Source organism: Suillus paluster (assembly GCF_016628075.1).
Source record: "Suillus paluster strain FC165 chromosome Unknown EDB91scaffold_80, whole genome shotgun sequence".
In the NCBI taxonomy this organism is placed as follows: domain Eukaryota; kingdom Fungi; phylum Basidiomycota; class Agaricomycetes; order Boletales; family Suillaceae; genus Suillus; species Suillus paluster.
Genome location: NW_024537640.1, coordinates 135,988 through 160,764, shown reverse-complemented (window position 1 = coordinate 160,764; position 24,777 = coordinate 135,988). Strand labels below are relative to the sequence as shown.

At 48.1% G+C, this 24,777-nt stretch overlaps 9 protein-coding genes across 9 annotated transcripts; 5 read left to right on the top strand and 4 right to left on the bottom strand.

The window, feature by feature from the left end:
• The first annotated feature begins 2,330 nt into the window (after positions 1–2,330).
• On the top strand, positions 2,331–3,423 carry EDB91DRAFT_1312785 (uncharacterized protein). The gene is made up of 3 exons (XM_041325129.1): positions 2,331–2,958; positions 3,014–3,056; positions 3,119–3,423. The coding sequence occupies exons 1-3, from the start codon at positions 2,358–2,360 to the stop codon at positions 3,351–3,353; spliced, it is 879 nt and encodes a 292-aa protein (XP_041172509.1). The 5' UTR covers positions 2,331–2,357; the 3' UTR covers positions 3,354–3,423.
• A 385-nt stretch (positions 3,424–3,808) lies between these two features.
• EDB91DRAFT_839613 (uncharacterized protein) lies at positions 3,809–4,528 on the top strand. Its single transcript, XM_041328580.1, has 5 exons — positions 3,809–3,920; positions 3,998–4,060; positions 4,110–4,196; positions 4,255–4,355; positions 4,403–4,528. Exons 2-5 carry the CDS (start codon positions 4,056–4,058, stop codon positions 4,453–4,455), a joined length of 246 nt encoding a protein of 81 aa, XP_041172508.1. The 5' UTR covers positions 3,809–3,920; positions 3,998–4,055; the 3' UTR covers positions 4,456–4,528.
• A 1,596-nt stretch (positions 4,529–6,124) lies between these two features.
• EDB91DRAFT_1228130 (actin 2) lies at positions 6,125–7,932 on the bottom strand (the record flags this gene model as incomplete). The annotated part of the gene is made up of 9 exons (XM_041321013.1): positions 6,125–6,330; positions 6,384–6,522; positions 6,577–6,721; positions 6,773–6,844; positions 6,899–7,495; positions 7,547–7,615; positions 7,674–7,701; positions 7,816–7,852; positions 7,909–7,932. The coding sequence occupies 9 exons, from the start codon at positions 7,930–7,932 to the stop codon at positions 6,320–6,322; spliced, it is 1,122 nt and encodes a 373-aa protein (XP_041172507.1). The 3' UTR covers positions 6,125–6,319.
• A 4,010-nt stretch (positions 7,933–11,942) lies between these two features.
• EDB91DRAFT_839379 (uncharacterized protein) lies at positions 11,943–13,378 on the top strand. Its single transcript, XM_041328579.1, has 8 exons — positions 11,943–12,075; positions 12,131–12,181; positions 12,233–12,285; positions 12,353–12,574; positions 12,625–12,750; positions 12,802–12,938; positions 12,989–13,082; positions 13,138–13,378. Exons 4-8 carry the CDS (start codon positions 12,376–12,378, stop codon positions 13,365–13,367), a joined length of 786 nt encoding a protein of 261 aa, XP_041172506.1. The 5' UTR covers positions 11,943–12,075; positions 12,131–12,181; positions 12,233–12,285; positions 12,353–12,375; the 3' UTR covers positions 13,368–13,378.
• A 603-nt stretch (positions 13,379–13,981) lies between these two features.
• EDB91DRAFT_1160234 (uncharacterized protein) lies at positions 13,982–15,454 on the bottom strand. The gene is made up of 4 exons (XM_041319783.1): positions 15,028–15,454; positions 14,714–14,971; positions 14,494–14,649; positions 13,982–14,432 (listed from the first exon to the last, which is right to left on the bottom strand). The coding sequence occupies exons 1-4, from the start codon at positions 15,430–15,432 to the stop codon at positions 14,052–14,054; spliced, it is 1,200 nt and encodes a 399-aa protein (XP_041172505.1). The 5' UTR covers positions 15,433–15,454; the 3' UTR covers positions 13,982–14,051.
• A 1,207-nt stretch (positions 15,455–16,661) lies between these two features.
• On the top strand, positions 16,662–17,721 carry EDB91DRAFT_1160228 (uncharacterized protein; the record flags this gene model as incomplete). Its single annotated transcript, XM_041319782.1, has 6 exons — positions 16,662–16,702; positions 16,810–16,833; positions 16,883–16,969; positions 17,028–17,128; positions 17,176–17,372; positions 17,637–17,721. Coding segments are annotated over exons 2-5 (239 nt in total), but the record flags the coding sequence as incomplete, so codon positions are not given.
• A 1,953-nt stretch (positions 17,722–19,674) lies between these two features.
• Positions 19,675–21,523, bottom strand: EDB91DRAFT_839110 (actin 2). Its single transcript, XM_041328578.1, has 10 exons — positions 21,348–21,523; positions 21,256–21,292; positions 21,198–21,203; positions 21,113–21,140; positions 20,986–21,054; positions 20,338–20,934; positions 20,211–20,282; positions 20,015–20,159; positions 19,822–19,960; positions 19,675–19,762 (listed from the first exon to the last, which is right to left on the bottom strand). The coding sequence occupies exons 1-10, from the start codon at positions 21,369–21,371 to the stop codon at positions 19,752–19,754; spliced, it is 1,128 nt and encodes a 375-aa protein (XP_041172503.1). The 5' UTR covers positions 21,372–21,523; the 3' UTR covers positions 19,675–19,751.
• On the top strand, positions 21,460–22,627 carry EDB91DRAFT_1160217 (uncharacterized protein; the record flags this gene model as incomplete). The annotated part of the gene is made up of 1 exon (XM_041319781.1): positions 21,460–22,627. A coding segment is annotated over exon 1 (796 nt), but the record flags the coding sequence as incomplete, so codon positions are not given.
• EDB91DRAFT_1160213 (phosphopantothenate-cysteine ligase) lies at positions 22,628–24,113 on the bottom strand. The gene is made up of 6 exons (XM_041319780.1): positions 23,926–24,113; positions 23,839–23,873; positions 23,747–23,775; positions 23,244–23,689; positions 23,072–23,191; positions 22,628–23,021 (listed from the first exon to the last, which is right to left on the bottom strand). The coding sequence occupies exons 1-6, from the start codon at positions 24,076–24,078 to the stop codon at positions 22,722–22,724; spliced, it is 1,083 nt and encodes a 360-aa protein (XP_041172501.1). The 5' UTR covers positions 24,079–24,113; the 3' UTR covers positions 22,628–22,721.
• Between the last annotated feature and the right edge of the window lie 664 nt (positions 24,114–24,777).

Here is a 24,777-nt window from a genome sequence, read left to right as displayed (position 1 = left end):
ACACGAAGAGAAGGCAAGTGTTCTGGATCCGAGATAGGGATGCATTGCGGTCTAGATCCGAAATAGGGATGCAATGCATTGCTTATTACAAACATCAGATACAGTAACGGGAATGAGCCGGCCTTACATTAAGTCACGACTCACCACTTTCAATAGCGAAAAGAGTGTAAAGTCGAGAGTCGAGTCCCTTAGGCTTGGAGGTGGAACTACGGTGGTGCGTACGGTGTCATGTTCAGAACACAAAATACATATTAACGTGTCTATTAACGTGTCAGGTATCGCCTATCCCTATCGCCTCTTGGATCCAGTGAGTTACAATCGACACTAAATGAGTATCGCCCATCTCTAACATAAGGTATCGTGGTGTCCGGTCTTGCAGCATCAGTCTGATTTGACATGGGACTCACCGGTCTTATGGTGTCCGGACTCACACCGTGATCAGTAGAACCATCAGTAGATGCAGTATAGCGAGTATTGGTCGCCTCTTGGATCCAGTGAGTTACAATCAACACCAAATGAGTATCGCCCATCTCTAACATAAGGTATCGCGGTGTCCGGTCTTGCAGCATCAGTCTGATTTGACATGGGACTCACCGGTCTTATGATGTCCGGACTCACACCGTGATCAATAGAACCATCAGTAGATGCAGTATAGCGAGTATTTAAGCTGTCTGGTATCTGTTAAATCTCAGTATCTTCTCCCCATTCTCCATGGCGTCTCTCGAGGTATTTATGCAATTCACTGAAGACGCTATTGCGCAAGAAGACTGTGTATGCCAACGCCCCTCATGTGCCGCCAAAATCCGTAAGGGAGAACCTTGCCACTATATTGCCACAGTAGTCCATGGGCAACCTGGACGGTTTGTTTGTGGGGCATGTTACCAACACTACCAGCGCAAGGCTGCCACCGGAGTACGACCCAGTGGAGTAAGACTCACAGACAGACATTCTCCTGACCTGCAGGATATTCGGCAGTCCGTAAATGCTGCACAATGATCTTGTCAGTAGTTTCTCCCCCTTTCCCTCTTCGTCATTACCAGCTGAGCAATTTAAATGTCTCAGCGTCCATACAACTGCCTCCTGTGGTTGCAACGTCCTATGGACGCAATCCACTTGCAGGGCCCAAGGTAGTTATCCCATCCAGCTGGCGTCAGAATTCCTGTCCTCAGCAATCTCACTCTGCTGTCTATGCTGCTCCGGTTCCTCAGCAATCTCACTCTGCCGTCTACACTGCTCCGGGTCCTCGGCAATCTCACTCTGCCATCTACGCTGCTCCGGTTCCTGGCTACTCTGTGAATCATGCACAGTATGATGCGCAATGAGATCACTGGGCCAAGAAAGCGTACTCTACGCCTCCCGCAGAAACCATCAGCTTAGAGCTTTTGGCAGTTCGAGAGGGTGGCAACAAGAGGAAGGGTGGTCGTGGAATTGGGTTTGGGGTACGTCATATTTAACTAGGACTAGCAGATCTTTGACTTATATCCTTTCAGAACATCTGTGAGGGCAAGAAGGATGTTGATGCCCGAATCGACGCACCTGGCCTTGTTGCACTTGCGCTTGATACTATCGGACCGAAGATCAAGGCTTTTGCACCAGGATTTCTGTGGCGCCAAGACAAATTCATAGTTCGTGATGGAGGCTGGGTTGATTTGGCGACACACCCTGAAAATGTGCCATACTTTTACTCACAATGCTTGCATCCTTCTCGCAAAGGTTCACGTGCTATGGTATTCAAAACAAGACATTTTACAGTATCCGTTGTCGTGCCCATGGCTCAGTGGAACGACTATGAATCATGGCTCGATAAGATCGAAGAGGTTCGTGCTTTGCCGTCTAATACAATATATTATGTTTACATATAACTCTCATATTTAGGAAGATATCAATCGCCACCGCCGTCCTGCTTCGCCAGTCGTTATCAATCGCCGCCGCCGTCCTGCTTCACCAGTCATTACCTCACTATTTCACAGCACAGTCGCTCCATCATCTGAAGTGTCTTCAAAGAGGCCATCTCGATCTGAGACTCAGAGTAGCAGTAGCAGTCTCTCTCCCTCACCTCCTCACAAGAAACCTGCGCCAAACTTTTGCTCTCCTGATCGCGATCGTTTGAGGGATGTTTTACAGTCGGGGGGTACCGCAGACTTAGACGTCCGCCAAGGTAGGAGAAACCATTGTCTATCATATGTAATCTAATGTGTGTGCTAGTTCTTAATTTACAGAACGAAAACATACATTTCTTTCCTATCCCGAAGCGCCCCTTGTCTGAGATTTTGGATAAGCCGCAGTACCACGCATTTTGCTTGGATCCTGAGGCGTGCTATAACAGCCAACTTACCATCGACATCTCCTCAGACAACATGCTGGGTGCTGGTGGATTCAAGACGGCACATCCAGGTTGGCTAACGCTCTTTGCAGCTCCAGAGTCTGGACTTGGTTCATGCCCCCGTCAGAAAGTGGCAGTCAAGCGGCCTTTTCACAAGATTTACCCTCCAGGAAGCAGCAAGGCCCCTGGAAGATATGTTATCGGGCGGTATGCAGTAGCCGATGAAATTCCGAAACTCTTTCGAGAAGCAAACGTGCTATACTGGGCAGGCCCACTTCTAGAGTTCGCCTATAACTACATCGATCACTGCATTGCCCGCTCAACCGACCCTCCACCCTTTACAATCCCTCGGTTGCGTTTCGTTGAAGCAGGCCTCGCACTGTCATACAGTCAGGCACCGCGGTCTGATCTTAACCAGAAGTCAAAAGGATGTTCCCCTCGGGCCGGGTTTCTGCTTGAGGAACTGATCGGTGATGATGACAGTAGGAACTTCATCAAGTATATCCACAATATGGATTGTAATCCATTGCTTGATGCGGATGAGTTCGGCTATGACATAGCCGCTTTTTTGGCTTGTACCCAGCACATCCAGTACGCCAAGACTGGCGGTTTGGCTTTTATATCAGACTATCAGGGTGCGTACTTTTTGATATTGTACGTTGATTTTAGCATTAAAATTTTATATTCAAGGTGATGCTGAGATTCTTACAGACCCTCAAGTCCTGACGCACCCGTACGTGATCTCCATTTCAGACGAGCACACACTATGATACTGAAGAACTTCAGTTTGGTCAGCCAAGGCAAGGACATATTTGGCGACGGCAACTTAGAGATCGAAGTCAGTATGTTCGAGAAAAAACATTTTTGTAACGACTATTGTACATGGAGTGGCTTTGGACTCGAACGGTTACCATCAGTGTCGGCGGAGGAGCTAGTATCAGTTACCATCAGTGTCGGCGGAGGAGCTAGTATCAGCAGTGTCAGCGGGGGAGCTAGCACCAGTAGTGTCGGCGGGGGAGCTAGAGGCTAGCTAGTGAATGACTATGTAGACGCGTTTGATTGGGAAATGTTGTGCACGATATATAGATGTGGTTTCTTGCCTTGTACTTAGTTTGTGAATTTCGAGATTCTTTGTGCGCTCCGCAGCGCTGTCATAAACTTTAATTATGTCTCACTAAGGTGTTCGGAGTCTTTGTGATGCACGTGACAAAAAATGCTTACAAATGTGAGCACGGTTGTCTGACTTTCCATAGCTTTTGCTAAATATTAGCATTTATACTGTGAGCAAATTGAGTTGTACATACATACCCATCGATGCCCACAAATTGAGTTTAACATGGACGGTCTATAACAATGCTATGGCATTCCTCCTTCGTAGCCGGTGAGGGGTGGTACCATACCTGTGTCAATTGTTTTGAGCTTTATCATTTTGTGTTATTTTATTTTTGAATCACAATGTTTGTTTTTCAAGACCTTCTCGAGACTGTCTCGTGAATACCAATGTCCCTATATTAGACTCTCTGGCATGTCTCGCGACAGCTGCGTGGATCTGAGACGGGTGATCCATGTTTCAAGGGTGTAGGTGGGGTGCTGCGAGGTGAGCTTGGAGACAGTCAGTGATTCGACTGTCATCCTTCTGTTTGGGAGAGGCGCGATATGACCTAGCCGACGCAGGAGGTGAGACTCCTTCGGCTGCGTATGGTACGCATCCAGACCTTGGACGACAGCATAAATGATGTAAGCTAAATGCAGGGTTGTACGATTAGCTGAAGTACCACAAGAACAGGACGCAATTCATCCAGGCGAAGTTATCGCTGCACTGGTGCACCTGGAAAGTGGCAGCTGCGCAATTTGACCCATGTTTAGAGCCCCGGCAAGTTATTCCATCAATAAAAACCTTGTGTTAGCCTTTGCAACAAATGGATGAACAGGCTCGTGGTGCAACTTACACGAAGTCATTCACAATTCTGTACAACAAGTCCACCTCGACCGGGCTCGAATTTGTCAACCTCCACAAGCATAGCGGATGCAGGTCAGCCGATCATTCCATTCACCAAACTCATTTGAAGATCAGTGAAGGACTCGTACATGCATATTCATCGCCCTGTTCTTATGACAAACTATTTAAATGAGCACCGTACGATCACGAGCTCTCTAACACTAGTGCCAACAACACCTCATACTCTCCTCCACATTTAATGCTGATCGAAGGACATCATACTAGTAATACTCCACGAGGTTGGTCTCAAGCTCTCTGCGGTTCTCTAGTGCAAAAGGTTAGTACCCAGGCCCTCCATAAGCAACGAGGTCGGTTTCTAGCTCTTCGCGCTTGTACCCCGCGTAACCAACGAGGTTGGTTTCTAGCTCTTCGCGCTTGTACCCCGCGTAACCAACGAGGTTGGTTTCTAGCTCTTCGCGCTTGTACCCCGCGTAACCGACGAGGTTGGTTTCCAGCTCTTCGCGCTTGTATCCCGCGTAACCAACGAGATTGGTTTCCAGCTCCTCGCGCTTCTTGCCCTCGTCTGAGTCAGAAGCTCTCCGCACTTCTCTAGTGCAAAAGGTTAGATCCATAGATGAATAATGGCAGATGTATAACCCACCTTTTACCAGTGTACCCAGGCCCCCCATAAGCAACGAGGTTGGTTTCAAGCTCTTCGCGCTTGTACCCCGCGTAACCAACGAGGTTGGTTTCCAGCTCTTCGCGCTTGTACCCCGCGTAACCAACGAGGTTTGTTTCCAGCTCCTCGCGCTTCTTGCCCTCTTCCGAGTCAAACTCGTCACGTTGAAAGAGACTCGTGCCAAGATCCTCTCGTTCAGCTGAGTGATTAATTAGCATCTCGCTGCGACAAGTAACTATGATGCTGCTGATGGTCATGAATACTCACAGAGACCTTTCACGGTGCCTCCTGGCATTGGGGACGCTGCAGCAAGACTGACGATAGATGTGAGCGCGCTGAAGAGAAGTAAAAACTGCATGTTTATGGATAAGAGGAGTGACTACTTCGTTAATGCACTACATTGAAATTTCTAGGATGCTTTTATACAAACGAGACAATTACATACCAATTCAGATCGGGGCAGCAGGTCCTCGGCTTTACTTATTACTGTGACCGGTTTCCCAAGCCATCGGCCCTGCTGCAGAGGTTTTACTTCGTCCAGCGAAACGAGTCGGCGGTGACCGTGCGCAAGGAGCCGCCTCGTCAGCGATGAGATGAATTGATTGTCCAACGGATTTCACTTGCCAAGTGCACACACCTGGCGAAGGGATTACCTTGCTTGCAAGTGGCTTACAAGGTTTCTTGCTCCCCGGTAATGAAGGCGCATCATGTGATCGCGTGGACAGGCGGCAGACACAACAAGTGCCTGCCATTCGACTCCTCGCTTGCCTTGGGATGTGAAGTCGACGTCGGTGCCGACAAGTCGGCGCTTCAGGCAATAACATGACGACATTTAAAATTCGAACTGTGGATTATCAGGCTGCCGCCGAGAATTCCATTGCAGTAGGAAGAAAATTGTTTCTGGTGCGGTCATCGTCTTCGCACACTCTTGATGGAATGCCACCTTTGGCAGTCAAAGATGGCATGCGATTCAAATTCCTAGGCATCCATCCAGGGAGCCCTCGGAAAATACTTTGTGGCGAGAGCCGTGTTCAGCAATCGAGAAGAAGCTGGATTGGCAAGAAGTTTAGAGTTCTGACTCCACTTCTGAAGCTGAAGTTCTCATGGACTATCTCCGCTTCCCGCAAGCTCTCGCGGTATCCAGCTCGAGTAGTTTTGACGACTTCTTTTGGCGCCACAGACAGTCACTGGAATACCATGCTTGGATTTGTGAAATACAGCGAATGGAAAGGTTGTAGCAGATAAACAAATAGTAAAAGTAAACAGTATCATCCAGGCTTAATGTATGTTAGCGCGTCTCAAGGTGGTAAATAAAAAAACAATGCTATTATTCTAGCACATCCGACATGATTCCTTTCCGCCACTTCTGTTATCACATTTAGAAGCATTCTGTAGCAGGGTGAATGAGAACGGGTAACAGAAAAATAGCGAGAGACACGCACTGCGATGAACGATGCCCGGACCGGACTCGTCGTACTCCTGCTTTGAACACCACATGTTCTGGAAAGTGGACAGCGAAGCCAAGATGGAACCACCAATCCAGACGGAGTATTTGCGCTCAGGGGGAGCGACGATCTTGACCTAAAAGTAATGACGGATAAACATTATAGATGTGAACCAAAGTCTGGCACCAACCTTCATGCTTGAGGGCGAGAGCGATATCAACTCCTTCTGCATACGATCGGCGATACCAGGGAACATTGTAGTACCACCCGACAATACAACATTACCATACAAGTCGCGACGAACATCAAGATCGCACTTGGTGATTGAGTTATACCTAGAAGGGGTAAATCGGACTACACTCCTGGTAAATGATTTGTTTGCTTACGTCGTCTCGTGGATACCGGCGGATTCGAGGCCAAGCAAAGCAGGTTGGAAGAGCGCTTCGGGTGAACGGAACCTTTCGTGATTATATGAGGTGTGATGACTCAATGATCGAAGGGAACAGTCTTACCGTTCGTTACCGATGGTGATGACCTGGCCGTCAGGTAGCTCGTAGCTCTTCTCCAGGGCTGATGACTGAGCGGCAGTCTGCATCTCTTGATCAAAGTCGAGGGCGACGTAGCACAACTTCTCCTTTATGTCCCGAACGATTTCACGTTCGGCGGTCGTCGTGAAAGAGTGACCACGATCGATCAGGTTCTTGATGAGATAGTCGGTAAGATCACGACCAGCAAGGTCGAGACGGAGGATAGCGTGAGGAAGAGAGAAACCTTCGTAGATAGGTACGGTGTGCGTGACACCGTCACCAGAGTCCATCACAATACCCGTCGTGCGACCGGAAGCGTATAATGACAGGACTGCCTGAATGGATACATAGAATGCGGGTGCATTGAACGTCTCGAACATGATTTGTGTCATCTTTTCACGGTTAGCTTTAGGGTTTAGGGGAGCCTCTGTGAGCAGGACGGGGTGCTCCTCTGGGGCTACACGAAGCTCGTTGTAGAAAGTGTGATGCCAGATCTTCTCCATGTCATCCCAGTTTGTGACAATACCGTGCTCGATAGGGTACTTGAGCGTCAATATACCACGTTTGGACTGAGCCTCATCACTGGGTACTAGGGGTAAGGTGACGATGACGACGATGACGGGCGAAGCATACCCGACGTAAGAGTCCTTCTGATCCATACCAACCATGACACCCATGTGTCGGGGACGACCAACTATAGAGCTGTACGATGCTTGTTGAGCGTCTCGTGAATAGTGATGATACAGAATGCGAAACGTACGGGAAGACGGCACGGGGAGCATCATCACCTAACAAAACGCAGTCAGTCGGGTATGTTTACAACACCACGAATCGTGTTGATTACCAGCAACTGCGAGGAGGCTTATCAGACAGTGTAACAGATCAAATCAAGCATAACTTACAGCCAGCCTTGCACATGCCGGAACCATTGTCAATAACCTGGCAAGGGTGAGCTCTTTAGACAGGGTGAAGCACGGCGATGGAAATTAACATACGAGGGCAGCTACTTCTTCTTCCATGGTAAATTAATTATCGTTAAAGGGTAAAAATGATGGTCAAGCTTCAAGGTTACGCATGTTATTTGAATAGTTCTTTCTAGACAAGCGCAGTCCGCGGCGCAGCCGCAGCCTTCGCAAGCTAAACAAGGACTGGGTACAAAATACCATCGTTCCTATAAATCAGTACCGCAGTCGCAGGTATCTATAAATATTCGTGCTGCATGGGTGGGGCCTGAAACGGTACCATGTGACTTGACGCAGCGTGTGCAATGGGGCTCGACATGATACTAAGGGAGGGTGCATGTAGCTTGACAAGGTGTGGGGATGTCGATGAGGGTTGGCAGGCTGGCACAACCCGAATGACACTTCAAATCTAAAAGCTAACATTAGACCACAGAGACAGCACAGGTGACAGGAGGCGAATTATAGCAACTCGCGAATTGCAATTGAATTTTGATGCTTCCGCATGCTGTATGAACACGGAGTTTGGGCATATACAAGCACTGTAAATAAGGTGAGATGTGCATTTCAGCACCCTAGGTCTGTACGCAGATGGATATTGATCGAGAACGAAAACTGAAATCACGGTGGCGGTTCAAAGGTAGTCACGTGCCACATCACATACTCCCTGTGGGGGCCTACTGCACGTCATTTTCACTTGGCATCGTTGTTATAAGTAAACCCATACCGTACGTAGCCGCAGTCACGGGCATCCATGAATGTTCATGTTGCGTGTATACGGACGTATGTGACTGCGAAACGAATCTGCGTGCTGTGGATTCACATATGGATCGGACTTCAAAACTTCACGCTATTGATCCGGTGAACGCCGCTAATAGCTATGTCCACCCGTGTATGATTATCAGCCTCGAGTCCTATCAGGATTCAGGACCAAGCTGAGCTGAGTCTTGCCCAACTCCTGACAGATTCAGCATCGTTTGTCACCACCAATTGATCATGGCACTCTCTAATAGTACCAATACAGCTACCTTCCCTGTTACTGAATCCACGTCTAGCTCTTCCCACCCGGCCCATGTCAACCAAGGCTCACTTCCTGTTGCGAGCATCATCATCCTCGCGATCTCCTATCATTGGAAGACAAGTCGAGCCCTTTCAACAAACCCAACGCAGATGAGTCCTCTCCGGCTCATTGCTACTAATGATCACTTGCATCTTTCCCGGCGCACGAATCAATCAATAGCAACTCCTAACCGCGAAACGACTGTGTCAAATGTACTCGGATGTTGAATAGCACCTGAATATTCTCGACACAATCGTTTCTCACCTTTCCTGAGTCCCACTGGTCTCTGGCACTGGCATGTGAAAGGCCTAAATATCTCAACGTGCAGCTCATACCATACCTACCTACTTACTTACTGACTGACTTACTGCTGTCTTGATAACACGATCAGAATGCAGTGATGTCTCTAGTTAGCTTCTGAAATGTCAACCACTACGCCATAGGTACCGTACAACAGTGCATAAGTGATCGATGCTGGCAATTCAAACAAGAAAACCTAGGCCTAGTTGTACGGTATTTGCTTCGGATCCCTCATTGCATTGTTTGATAATTTTCGCTTTTCAGTGCATCTCCATGATCCGTGAGGATCCTTTGCAAGAATGTCAAAATCTTCCAACAGCCATAGAGTAGTACTCACATCCACAGCATTGAAAAAATAACCCAGTCATGCCAAAACCAGGAATGCGCTAGTAGACGAAACAAAGTAATCTGATAGCAGATTCAGTTGCTGCATCTTGATGCCATAGTCAACGCCGAGAATAAGTCATAATGTACGCCGCGTTTGATATTGCCTGGGCTCATGTCTCACGAAGGATGCCCTGCTCCACGAGCGCTTGGCGTCCTGGATTTGGGGCCATAATCAGTGCACCAAGTGAATGATGCAGAACCTTTTGAGTGCAGCGAGCGAACCCAACATTCCGATGGTGGGTACTATTGCAGCACTCAAAAGGTTACAAAGGATTGGATCATCGCGCACGGCTGTATGCTCGTCAAGAATGGATGAATCTCGCGCGCTCAGGTGGCTGTTGAGGAATAGAACGTAAGTGTGGCTTGTGAGATAAACATCGAGCGGCTCACTTCCCATAATCGTCCAGCTACAGGACTCGGAGAACGTGCACACAGAGTGACCAATGACCAACGTATTCGAGTAACCTCGCAGGGCGATCTCCTACTGCAAATCCATATATAAATGATGGAAAAGGATCGCTCAGGGAAGTCATCAACAAGGAGAGACGAGGTTCCTGTGGAACGTTCTCAGACAGTTAATGACGAGAATATAAGCGATGAGATTGCGGATACGTACAAAGCTTATTTCAGTCAGTGATCATGGTAGCGCATGCGGCGGATCCGCGAAGCTGGAACGACGATCTTATGTAGAAGCAAGACTGAGGCACGAAGGGGACCTGGGAGATAGGGGGCTGATAGTGGTCACCTAGCCGACACGTCAGACACCCAACCCACCAAGAGCTATACTTGGTCACGATAATCGAGTGGCGCTTATAAGCACAGTTGCCAGCTAAAGACCACACACCTGCCATCTCATCGTCTGCTATTCTCTCTTGGGCCTCCGTTGCATCCAACGCAGAACACTTGGTGGTGGGTCAAACAACTCGTTCGCAGTTTGATATCACACCGACTCATACTTCATCATTGTATGTAGAGGTCCAAGAAGAAGAGAATATCATGAATAGACGATGACGTGGCAGGTGTGGAACTGCCATTGATTGCATTGTCGTTAGCGTTAAGACGGTAAAGTGGAGTAAGCTAAGATCTGATAAAAGACTAACTTTGTGGAAACCGTCCCTGAAGGAAAGAGGACAGAACACCAACGAAGGGAACGTGGATGAGCGGCAAGGAAATGGTAAAAGACTAGGAATAAAGGTAAGTACGACGGCTCCGCGACTATATATAGTGAACGACGTTAAAGGAACAAACAACGTCACAACAGAGCGGCATGTTATCACTTGAATAAATTATATCAATTTTTTATTCTCCTTGAGTATACCATTTTCATATAGGCTTTGGCGATCGGTATTCGATGTAATCGAATAGTTATATGGATCGCCTGAGTTGATTATGACGTTCCCTGTGGAACCAGTGTGAAAGCTTCCGCGGGTGGCTTTTGGCACATGAGGAGATGGTTGGTGGAGAAGAGGCTTGGGCCAGAAGGGTTTTATGTCAGTCAATGGTATACCGTAGACCCCATACTACAGGACTCAACGTCACATGGCCAACCTTGCGAGGCCAGTGTTGTAGTCTGCTGCTCTGAGAAGATGTCCTAAGCACTAATGGAAAGCGATGGTTCTGCGAGTGATGAACAGGTGGATGGTAGGGAAGAGCTGCGATGCAGGAACGGAAGGATCGAGGGCGTGCTTGAAACCTGGCTGCAGGCGTGAGTACTGGGCGATAGTTATGGAGCAGGTCGCTTGAGATAATATTACAGCATCTGAGATCCTGGAAATAGCTAAGCAGCGCCAGTCGTGACGAAGTCGCTCACAAACTCAAGAGTTTTGAGGCCCAGGCGTTTTTTGGCGCGCTTGGAAGGAGGATCTGGACGCATGCAGGGTGGCGCAAATTTTCGGCTGTGGAAGGTTGCTGTACTGAAATGTTGCGTGGCAGATCGATATCGGACATGTATATAACAAATGTGTCCTTTTTTAACGTGGTCCTAGCTAGGCCTGGTAAGACCAGCTGCATTTCAAACGAATATTTGCTGGCAGAACTTCTCGACAAAATTTTGGGAAACCGAAGACCGGCGGTGGTCTACGTTCTCTAGGTTGTGTTCTTGAAAAAGAAGGGTCGACTGGCCATTATCTTAAGGTAAGGCGTGCTTACTAATTGGTCGATCCATTAAACTTGAATCCGTCCTAAGCAATCCCCGACTCGAGCACAAGCCCAAGGTCTACAAGACCCTCGTCGGTGGTGTCGTTGAAGCCTAATCACTTGCGTTTGTACCTGTTACCCCTCACATCACCCGTTCGCGGTGTTTCTTTTATCAACTTGTGAAGTTCGAATCACTGTGTGGTAGTGCACAATATTCCATCATGACAGAGTTTTGTATGGCAGATAAATCTGCCACGACTGAGCAATGCCACATAACTCATCCCGGCTGGGCCACGTCTTGAACATTAGTGATCACTATAGTAAGTTGCTAAGTGTTGACGCTCTCAATAACTTGCAGTTCATTACATCCCGAAGGAAATGAGTTGATGGCGTTTGAGCGCAGGGCCTGCGTGATCCGATAGTAGGGTACTGACCTTCCTCTCTGGTCCCTGTGTGCCAACTCAAGCCTTATGATAGTAGTGCCTTATCGGATTTCGCGAACGCTGTCGCCGCTTCTGGTACAGATAAAGGTAAGTAACATTTGCGAATGTTCGGACGTCCTGGCTTTCTGGTTCACATTCAACCCACCAACTACAGATCCAGTTTTTCTTTCGCGAGTTATGCGCAAGGAATATTATTCTCCCGTCGACGGTGACGATGTAAACCTTCTTGATAGTGGTACAGAAACCAGACCTCCTCCAAAATCCCGCTTCTTTCACTGGTCGCCATTGCTGAGCCATGGCGTACTGATGTCCATAACGATGCTGTTCTTCACGCTATGGGCACGGGCGCCTTCGATAGATGACGTGGTTGTGTATTGTGGGTGGACAGATAGCGTCAACATACAGGAGTTAACTTACTCTTCGCAGCTCCAGCCAACGAGGCAATTGAATCTATCGGTATTGTAAGACTCAACGGAACCCTGAACGCTCCTTCCATATATCGTGGTCCATCCCCAGAAGTCGACGCCGCTTGGGATAGGGTATCTCTCAATGGTTGCTCCATGTGCTTTGCTATAGGCGATTACTGACGGGAAGCATTTTCAGCACGCCCAATTCGTATGACGCTTGAGCAATTGCTCAGAACAGGTGAGAGACCTTCTCCCGCCATGGCTCAGTATCCGGACGAATATGGCGGAGGTTACATGGCAACAGTAGAAGTCATTCACCATCTCCATTGCGTAGTCAGTTGTAATGCAGGGAGACTGGTCGATCTTTGCTCACTTCCCTGCAGGACATGCTTCGCAGAGTCACCTGGAACAAACCTCAATCCTATGATCATGACGACGAATCCCACGAATCCCACAAAGACTTCCGCATTCATCTCGGTACGTATGCTGTTTCCTGCTCAGCCCATGTCCTGCTTATGTTGTAGTACATCAGACCATTGCATCGAAATGCTCAGGCAGATCATTATGTGTCGTGGTGATGTGACAATGATCACTTACGACTGGCTGGAGGGGCACGATGATCCTTTTCCTAACTTCAACATTCGTCACCAATGCAGAAACTTTGAGAAGGTCTTGGATTGGGTCGATGAGCGCCGTGTTATTGTCCCTAGACCCAAGATGGTCCGCTTGGAGGATAACGTCGACTTGCCTTCCCCTCCTTGATTGCAGTCTTAATACATTCTCCTCAGTTGACGGATCTCGCGTAGATCATGATATGATGGATGTAGCAAACTGCCACGAATTTGAGCACCTTGCAAAGTCCAATGGAAATCTTACGTATGCTGAATACAACATTAACATGGTCTACAAAAGTTCAGATGTAAATGTCAGGTAAATCATTCCCCAACTACTACAGTATATGCGCATACCTTTTTCAGCATGTCAATCATGTTCAACCTGAATTGGCTACTGTAACTTCAAAACTCCATGTACAAATGTTGACTGGCTGGCCTGTCGCTGCGCTTTGGCTCGTGCGGAGGCTTTGTTGGGGCGTGGCATAACTGTCTGTCAAGCACGGAACGAAAAAAAATTAAATCGGTTCACATTTTGAAACACGGGCGCTTAATTCAAAAAAGCGTTAAACTACGTGTCTTTTTAAGCTAGTAAGCCTTTGGGTTCTGAAGTCCAAAATAATGTGGTGCGAAGGAGTCGAAAAAGTGTTGCGTGTACTGTATAGGGTACGGTTGAAAAATCGTCACGACTTTTCAACAGCTGTTTATAAACAGACCGCCTCGGACCATTTATCAACAGGTGTTTAAAACACTTTTCAACTTTCAGTTATTAACTAGTTGAAAATGATTTATCAACAGTGTGAATAAAGTTTTCGCAGTGAAAAATTGTGAAAAATTAGAAATTCCAGTTGGCCGCCCTCTTGTTCGACACCGGCACCCTGTCCTGAGCCACCCGAACATTCTGCGAGCCAACGACAGGTACCGTAGAGATCAAATCACGCAGTAAAGGAGAGCCGAGGTGAATATCTTCATCCACCTGCAGAAAATCATCCTCTGGTACCTCGTCATCTCTGCGAGTGCCTACAAGGCCATCCTCGACATCATCCAGCAGGTCTTCTGAGTCGTCGCTGTCATGTCCAGTGTCCACAGCAGGTGGTGTCATGTCGTTAGTTGCTGGCTTGACTCCTGTGGTAACAGCACGAAGGAGGTCTTTGTCGATGTCGCGGAACTTGACTGTTGGCCGGTAGGGTTCCTTTCGTGGTCTCGATTTTTCAGCCTATAGCACAGTCATGTATTAATTACCCATCATGATGCTGTGCATGCTAATTATTATGCACCTTGTTACCATACCACTGTCCGATCTGAATCATGTCAACGAGAGTTTGAGCATTCTGGTTAGCACGTATTGCCGAGTTGAGCCATGTCAACTTCGAGCCTGTCCGTTCATCCGGCATGGAGTTAATAAGTACTGAAAAAAATTTGACTGCGAGAGCCTATCAAACAACGAGCAAGTTAGCCCAACAGCACAACTTCGGAAGTAAACAAACTCGGACTTACAGCAAGGACACGAGCATGGGGATGAGGTAGAAGTGTATTCCACCATGCGAGAGTGTTTCCGTCTTGAAGGGGGGCATTGAATGGCCACTCGTTGTGAAAATAAGCTTGAAGTTGACATCTGAACTCGTCAACAACACCAGCTGCTCCAATCTCCTGCACAAGCAGCGAGATTGGGTCGTTGAGTTTGTTGGATATGCTCAACACAGAGTCTAACAATGTCTGCTTTTGTTGCTTTGTAGCCGTGCTCTGTGGTGGGAGCTGTGAAAATGTCAGGTGACGGCATTCATTTCGTTCAATTACCACCGCAACTGTACCTCGATGTTGTGTTGACTGTAGACTTCTTGTACTCCAATACCAATGTCAACTGCCCACTTCTTAATAACATTATCTGTAGGGTATCTGACATGAAAGTCTTCAAGCACATCAACCACTGCACAAATAGGTTCTCCTCGCTCCTCGATTGCCACAATTCCAGATCCCGTTGTTCGTGTTTGCCATCCGAAAATCTGTTTGAATTGTTCATTTAAGGCCCCTATTTCGCTTCCGGTACGATCTAGCAGCTCAGCGTCAATCGTGAATGACAGGAATGCGAGGTATTTTGATGTGAAAGCAGAACCAACGGGAAAGGCAGTTGGCAGATTTTGTAGCAATATCCGCAAGTATTCAAGTATACCCTGAAACTCGGCAGGGGTGAGAGATTCGGGTGCAGGGAATGACATAGCTAGGGCGTCAAAAATAAGGTTGGCGGTGAGAGGGTGGTCCGGTTGAACTTTTTCGAGCCTCAGAAGTTCATTCAAAATGTTCCCACATGCCCTGGACTTATTCACAATTTTCAACAGGCCTCCGGACACGATGACTTTTCAACAGCGTTATTAACAGTTATTAACAGGTATTTTCAACAGCTGTTGAAAAAAAGTGACTTTTCAACCGTACCCTAGTACTGTAGTGGGATTATACGTCCGCTCCAAAGAAAACATCACTGATGTCTTTACCAAAGCTCTCCCTAAGAAGGACTTCGAGTGTCTCCGTGCCTATCTCGGCCTCCGGTGATTCAGTCGAGGAGAAGAGTGTTATTACTGCACGCGAAGGGCACGTGACGAGTACAACTCGAGTATGTTTTCCCTCTTTCCTCAGTCCGTTCCACGAGAGTCGAGACTGAGGGTATGTTAATTACGCTTCCACGCTCTACACTAGCTAGACACTGACATATTTATAGTTGAATCGATGGGGCGTATTATGGTAATTGAATATTGAATGGTGGTCATCAAGCCCCAGCGCAACGACTCGGAATCTCAACTTTGCCAGCATATCATCAGTGAACCGGTGAACAAATTACAATTTCATATTTAAGTAGATCTGGCGAAGGAAACATAAGAACGCTCAACAAACGGACACACTTGATGCTACCAGCCCTTACAGGCAGCGATGGTGCAATGTTACAACGTTGTCACACTGGCAAACTCGCGTGCTAATCTAGATTTAATGATCAATGCAAACACCGCTTTCTACGAGAAAGTTTTGAATAGCTATGTAATTCACAACATAAGTATTGGAGAATGAGAATGCTCAACAAGCTTGGGGGATACAATTACACTACTTACCATCTCTTGCTGGCCATCATGTTACAATGTCACGACCTTGTCACAAACTCCTCATGGTAATCTAGATTTGCAGACATCAATCAATAACTCAAATTTATCTCAGCATGCATAGTCATATTTAGCAGAAGCAGAATTACATCCTTCTATATAGTTTCCACGGCTACAATATCAAGGACTCGTGAATTCACTGATAATTGTCGGACAGATCAGAAGACGGCCTTCGAATTCGAGGCTCGGAGACATCACAGGACCCATCCTCAATGGACTCACGTATTGGCACTCTGTCTCGTGAATACCAATGTCCCTATATCAGACTCTCTGGCATGACAGCTGCGTGGGTCTGAGACGGGTGATACATGTTTCAAGGGTGTAGATGGGGTGCTGCGAGGTGAGCTTGGAGACAGTCAGTGGTTCGACTGTCATCCTTCTGTTTGGGAGAGGCGCGATATGACCTAGCTGACGAGACTCCTTCGGCTGCGTATGGTACGCATCCAGACCTTGAACGACAGCATGAACGATGTAAGCTAAATCCAGGGTTGTACGATTAGCTGAAGTAGCACAAGAGCAGGACGCAATTCATCCAGGCGAAGTTATCGCTGCACTGGTGCACCTGGAAAGTGGCAGCTGCGCAATTTGACCCATGTTTAGAGCCCCGGCAAGTTATTCCATCAATAAAAACCTTGTATTAGCCTTTACAACAAGTGGATGAACAGGCTCGCGGTGCAACTTAGACGAAGTCATTCACAATTCTGTACAACAAGTCCACCTCGACCGGGCTCGAATTTGTCAACCTCCACAGGCATAGTGGATGCAGGTCAGCCGATCATTCCATCCACCAAACTCATTTGAAGATCAGTGAAGGACTCGTACATGCATATTCATCGCCCTGTTCTCATGACAAACAATTTAAATGAGCACCGTACGATCACGAGCTCTCTAACACTAGCGCCAACAACACCTCATACTCTTCCTCACATTTAATGCTGATCGAAGGACATCATACTAGTAATACTCCACAAGGTTGGTCTCAAGCTCTCTGCGGTTCTCTAGTGCAAAAGGTTAGATCCATAGATGAATAATGGCAGATGTATAACCCACCATTTACTAGTTCCACTACCGCCATCGCCGTACCCAGGCCCTCCATAAGCAACGAGGTTGGTTTCTAGCTCTTCGCGCTTGTACCCGATATAACCAACGAGATTGGTTTCCAGCTCCTCGCGCTTCTTGCCCCCGTCTGAGTCAGAAGCGCTCTGCGCTTCTCTAGTGCAAAAGGTTAGATCCATAGATGAATAATGGCAGATGTATAACCCACCTTTTACCAGTTCCGCTACCCCCATCGCCGTACCCAGGCCCTCCATAAGCAACGAGGTTGGTTTCCAGCTCCTCGCGCTTCTCGCCCTCGTCTCTAGTGCAGAAAGTTAGATCCATAGATGAATAATGGCAGATGTATAACCCACCTTTTACCAGTTCCACTACCACCATCGCCGTACCCAGGCCCTCCATAAGCAACGAGGTTGGTTTCTAGCTCTTCGCGCTTGTACCCGATATAACCAACGAGATTGGTTTCCAGCTCCTCACGTTTAGCTGAGTGATACCTTAGCATCCCGCTGTGACAAGTAACTATGCTGCTGCTGATGGTCATGAATACTCACAGGAACGTTCCACGATGGCTCCTGGCGTTGGGGACGCTGAAGCAAGACTGACGATAGATGTGAGCGCGCTGAAGAGAAGCAAAAGCTGCATGTTTGTGGATAAGAGAAATGACTACTTTGTCATTGCACTACACTGAAGATTCCAGAGTGCTTTTATACATTCTCGCAGGTCCACTCGACGTGGCATTTCTCACAAACGACACGATTACATACCGGGGGACAGCGGGCCCTTAGCTTGGAGCCAACGAGAGCAGGGACAATACCTACTGTGATCTTCGAGAGGTGGCACAGCCCCGATGGAGTCGCGTGGCAGTTTCTCAAGCGAGCGACTTGTAACAGATCAGTCCACCATGAGTTACATGGCAGCAAGCCAGCAACTCTGCTGCAGAGGTTTTACTTCGTTCAGTGTTCGGCAGCAGTGTTGTCACTAACCGGTTAAGAGGTTCGTTCAATGGATCTGCGACTTTGGGAGGGTTAATAGGGTCAATGTACCAGGAGTTAATTGTGTTAAATGGGGGGTTGGCAAACTTTTGATTATTATCGTCGATCTCTCAGATTCTCTCTCTGCCATTCTCCCGGGACTGTGTTGCCTTCAAAAGCTTCTCCGATGGCTGGGGAGAAGTCCTGGATATGAGAACATTTCCATCAGGGGCTTACGAAGGTTGATGAAGTGCGTCGAGCGGATCAGAACTTCAGACGCAAGAACGGTTCGGACGGGTTCGGACGGATTTGCAATTTTCAGGCCGCCGATCAGCCAAACGCCGAACCTAATACATAATGGGTTTGGTCCTTACAGTACTATCGGTTACGGTCTATTCGTGACGAGCCTCCATTTCGTGAGTCACACTTTTGGGCATGGAAACGTGATGGCTTGTCACATGGTGTAACGGTATGTCACGAAATTCACCGCGAAAAAGCGTGACTCACGAAATGACGGTCCATCACGAATAGATCGTAAGGGATAGTATGCCGAACCAGGGACCGAACCTACGGTCTGGTTTGGAAGGGTTCAGGTCCGAACCGAAGTTCTGAACCGGACTCCGGCAGCACTACGAGTGAGGCATTATTCCACGAGCTAATGTCACGCCTGCCCGAGGATGAAGAGTCGCACACTGGCGGGAATGCACCGGGGGAGTCATTTGGCAAGGGAAGCGGACCATCGAGCTCGAATATTCCAATTGTTATCGGGTAGCAATTAACTATTGTTTAACCCCATTATTTCGCAGTCAATTCAAGGCAGGACGCACCAGTTATAACCTATTCAGTTATACTGACTGGCGTTGCTACCGTCTTCGCGCACTCCTGCTGGCCAACGGTTGTATCCCTGGTATGCGATTCAAAATCCCAGACTCACATGGTGCCATGGCATCTGTGGAGTCCTCAGCTCGCGTGGGAGTGGATATCGGGATACTTCAGATGCTGCCGGACGATGCTTTGAAATTGTGGCGAGAGCTAGGTTCAGCGACTGAGAAGAAGGTGGATCGGTAACAAGTTAAAAATTATCACTCCAGCTCTGAAGCTGTAGTTCTTGTGGATCATCCCCGCGGTATCCAGCTTGAGTACATTGTTTTGATGACTTCTTTTGCACCAGACAGTCGCTGGAATGTCGTACTTTGGATTTGTGAAACGTAGCGAGTGGAAAGGTTGTAGCAGATAAACAAAGAGTAAAAGTAAACAGTATCATCCAGGCTTAATGTATGTGAGTGCGTCTCAAGGTCGTAAATCAAAAACAATGCTATTCTAGCACATCAGACATGATGCATTTTCGCTACTTCTTTATCACGTTTAGAAGCATTCTGTGGCAGGGTGAATAGGACATTGAGAACGAGCAATAGAAAAATAACGAGACACGCACTGCGATGAACGATGCCGGGACCGGACTCGTCGTACTCCTGCTTTGAACACCATAGATTCTGGAAAGTGGACAGCGAAGCCAAGATGGAACCACCAATCCAGACGGAGTATTTCCGCTCAGGGGGAGCGACAATCCGGACCTGAAAGCGATGATGGGTGAGTATTATGCATGTGAATCGAAGTCTGGCACCAACCTTTATACTTGAAGGTGAGAGCGATATCAACTCCTTTTGCATACGGTCGGAGATACCAGGGAACATTGTAGTACCACCCGACAATACGATGTTGCCATACAAATCGCGACGAATATCAAGATCGCACTTAAAGATCGAGTTGTACCTAGAAGGGGTAAATCGGACTAAATTCCTGGCAAATGATTTGTTTTCTTACGTTGTCTCGTGGATACCGGCGGATTCGAGACCAAGCAAAGCAGGCTGGAAAAGCGCTTCAGGTGAACGGAATCTTTTGCGATTATATGAGGTGTGATGACTCAATGATCGACAAGGAATCATCTTACCGCTCGTTACCGATGGTGATGACCTGACCGTCAGGTAGCTCGTAGCTCTTCTCTAGGGCCGATGACTGAGCGGCAGTCTGCATCTCCTGCTCAAAGTCGAGGGCGACGTAGCACAACTTCTCCTTTATGTCCCGGACGATTTCACGTTCGGCGGTCGTCGTGAAAGAGTAACCACGCTCGGTCAGGTTCTTGATGAGATAGTCGGTAAGATCACGACCAGCGAGGTCGAGACGGAGGATAGCGTGAGGAAGAGAGAAACCTTCGTAGATAGGTACAGTGTGCGTGACACCGTCACCAGAGTCCATCACAATACCCGTCGTGCGACCGGAAGCGTATAATGACAGGACTGCCTGAATGGCTACATAGAATGCGGGTGCATTGAAAGTCTCGAACATGATTTGTGTCATCTTTTCACGGTTAGCTTTAGGGTTTAGGGGAGCCTCTGTGAGCAGGACGGGGTGCTCCTCTGGGGCTACACGAAGCTCGTTGCAGAAAGTGTGATGCCAGATCTTCTCCATGTCATCCCAGTTTGTGACAATACCGTGCTCGATAGGGTACTTGAGCGTCAATATACCACGTTTGGACTGAGCCTCATCACTGGGTACTAGGGGTAAGGTGACGATGACGACGATGACGGGCAAAGCATACCCGACGTAAGAGTCTTTCTGTCCCATACCAACCATGACACCCGTGTGTCGGGGACGACCAACGATGGAGCTGTGCGATGCCTGTTGAGCGTTTCATGATCAGTGACGATACATAATGGGAAACGTACGGGAAGACGGCACGGGGAGCATCATCACCTAACAAAACGCAGTCAGTCGGGTATGCTTACAACACCACAAATGGTGTTAAATTACCAGCAACTGCGAGGAGGCTTATCAGACAGTGTAGCAAATCAGATCAAGCATAACTTACAGCCAGCCTTGCACATGCCGGAACCATTGTCAATAACCTGGCAAGGTGGAGCTCTTCAGAAGGGACGAGCATGATGATGGAAATTAACATACGATGGCAGCTACTTCTTCTTCCATGGTGAATTAATTGTCGTTAAAGGGTAGAAATGATGGTCAAGCTTCAAGGTTACGCATGTTATTTGAACTATAAGTTCTTTTCAGACAAGCGCAGTCCGCGGCGCAGCCGCAGACCTTCGCAGGGCTATGCAAGGGCTGGGTTCATGTGTCCAGGCCTATGTCACTGTGAAACGACTCTGTGCACCAAGTCACCCCAGGCTGGATGTATTGATTCGTTTGAACCGTGTACTGTTGTCAGCCTCTCGGACTAAGCCTTACTAGTCTTGACCGACAAACTTAGCATCGTTCATCACCACCTATCGATCATGGTACCCTCCATTACAGCTAGCTTCCCTGTTGCATCCACGTCTAGCTCTTCCCGCCCAGCCCACGTCAATCAAGGCTCATTTCCTGTCGCAAGCATCATCATCCTCGCGATCACCATCATTGGCATGGGTGCCCTCGTGGTCTGCGTCTTTCTCCGGAATCGCTCATCAGCCAGGATCAAGCGAGGTTCATTGACGGTCGACAAGGACAAGCCGAGCCCTGTGAACAAACCCTGGTCGCGTGTACTCTCTTGGTTCTCCAAGTCGCGTCGTTGGTGGTCAGAAACCAAGTCAAACACCAAGCACAAGCGGGGCGACATGACTACTATTAGCGCGTTGCATGCGACCTGTACCTTCGTTGCTGCTGCACCATCAAAGTTTTTTGCCCCTCCTGTCGTGATGCAATTCAGAGTGCCGGACACAGAGAAGTTTGTTATGCTATGTTCGGTCTGTTGCCCCTTGTCGGCGCATCATACCTGTCATGATCCAAATCCGCGGGTGAGTGGAAGCCACTCCCACAACCCAACCACAACTTACACGACCAAGGTGCAAAGTACTTTTGTCGACATTCCACATCTAGCCCAACAATCAGAGCAACTTCCCGTGAGTCAACAACCGTCAAATATCCCCGAGCGTGCGCCGTATAGCGTCAACATCTCGTCTTCCGGTCAAGATCGCTCGTGTACCATCGAGCCACACCAAGATCAGCCACAGTCGTCATCTGCTTCACCAAAATGGCCAAAGAGGACGCTTGCCCGAGAAGATCTCCCGGTTTTCTTTGTAAAGACTTCACTGAGATGACGTGTCAGTTGTGTAATGAGTACCTTGTGATATATTCGTTTTATTCCTCTGCCTGAAAACAGATGTGATTTAAACCTATTATCGATTGTCACCTAGGACAAACAGTCGCTGGCAGTACAACCACACTGCCAAGTTAATAGACACCAGAGGAGACTTTACTCCCGCTCGCACACGCCTTCACAAAAGACTATAATTCTAGTGTATATGATTACATCCAACGCATTACTATAGATCAGAATCCAACTCATGAGCTCTCGATCCATACCTTGTGCCGTTTAAGCAGTTCTTCAATAATGTCTTCCTCTATTTCCTTGGGATGGGTGGACGGTTGATGAGAATCAATTTCTATCCAAAATTCCGAATATTTAGGTTGAGATGTGAGGACTCCGTCCAATTTCTTCGTGGCGTCTTCCTGCGCCACGGGAGATATCAACACAACGCGGTACTTGCGGTGGTGGAGATCGTTTCCGATCACAACCTGGTGTCCGTAACGCTCGAGCGCTTGTTGGGCTTTCGGTATCAGAATTGTCTCGTCAGTTTCGAGCTGAGAAATATATCAGTCGCATTGACGGTAGGAAAGTGATACGGACGCACCTTGAAAGAGACGATGAACCCTTCTGGGTTCCATTCTGACACAAGGGGCTTTAAGATCTTCGGTACTTGATCCATTTCTATGGACAGATTGCCTTTTCCAGATTGTATCTTATGTTCCGACTGAACATCCATACATTAATATTGTTTACCAAGGCAAGGTTCGGTGACGTACCAGTCTCTGCTGCGGCAAGAAGAAATCACTGACAGCAGCAGCAAGGTAATACATCGCCTTTCTTCCCAAGACGCTCATCTCACTACTGACCGCGCGCAGCAGCCAAAGATATTCGTTCACAGTAACGAACGAGAGCATATGCAGAGTTCCTTGCGCATGCACCGCCTTGTATGCACGCAGCACTGAGAGAAGGTTCGTGCGCTCAGTAGTAGTAACAGTGATCTGCGGTACCGGTGTCGTGGGTGCAGGATCGTTTGAGTAAGGGAACGCCGAGTCTATAGTGGAGGATGACGGCAACGAAGCATCGATCTCGAGAAAATTGAGGAATGGATTCGTTGAGTGGGAATAATGCCTGCTGAAGGGTTGCAGGCTGAATTGGCGATGCATGAATATGACGGCGTAACCAGCTTTGAGGAAATATTCGGCGGACGTTGCACCTCGGGTGCCTGCGTGAGTGATAGATGGTTGGCGTAATATAACGAAAAGAAAAAAGTAGAGCGTACCGGCGCTGAAGTTATCGAGGAAGCGGACGCTGCGCATTTATTGGATGAGGTCAGTGACCCTGTACGGCTGGGGTGGTTTAGCTCGTTCTTACACATTGAGCTCCAGTGGTACGGTGGTCCCTCCACTCTGGTTTGATTTCAGGGTGCATGACGCGAGCACTTCTGAGAATAACTCTCACCGTTACGAGCACAACGGGTCGGTTAGCCTGTCGTTGCCGTTGGATAAACTCGTGAACACCCTCTATGTCGGCGACGAGTGAAGGAGGTTCCGGTTGCGTTTCAAAGTATGATTCAGCAGAGAATGTCTGCGATTCATATGTATTATCGGACATTCTGCGTGGATCAAGGAACCCTGCTCGTCTTCACCGCGAGTAATTAAGGCGTGGTGCAATTCACATGGACCAATCACGGTTCTAACCTTAACCCTAGCCTATCCAGCTCTAATCGGAGGATGGATTAATATTGCGGGGTCTTACACACCTGACCGTCACCGCTTATGGGAGGTTCAACCGACCCCGCTGAAAGCGGGGTTTCAAACCAACCAACCACACAATAACTATATTCTATGTTAGCCTCGTGCCTCGGCTAACTTAGACTCGCAGTTGCAACTGGTCACAACCGGTCCGGTTGCCTCCAAATAAGGCAAAAGTCCGGACTGGACCGGACTTTTAAAACACTAATTTCACGTTCGGGTCTGGAAGGACAAATCGATTGACGTTGATGTTGATGACAATGAAGTGGCATGTGGTGTAAGTATTTGCAAGTACTCGTTAGGGTCGTCTCACCGATGCTGTCGACGCCATGATCGAGAGAAGCCTATGGATGATGAGAGACTGTCTTGTAACTTTATGACAGGAAGCAGTTAATTACTGCCCTTCGAGATTCCAGCATTATTTTCCCCTTTGGGATCTTCTCTGGGACCGACTGATATTGGCGGCCCAGCATACCTCGCATTTTTGGTACCTATGATGGTATAAGTCGTCCCTGAGAGGCACCTCTACCTTCGACCACGTTGAGCAAAGTCGCAACGA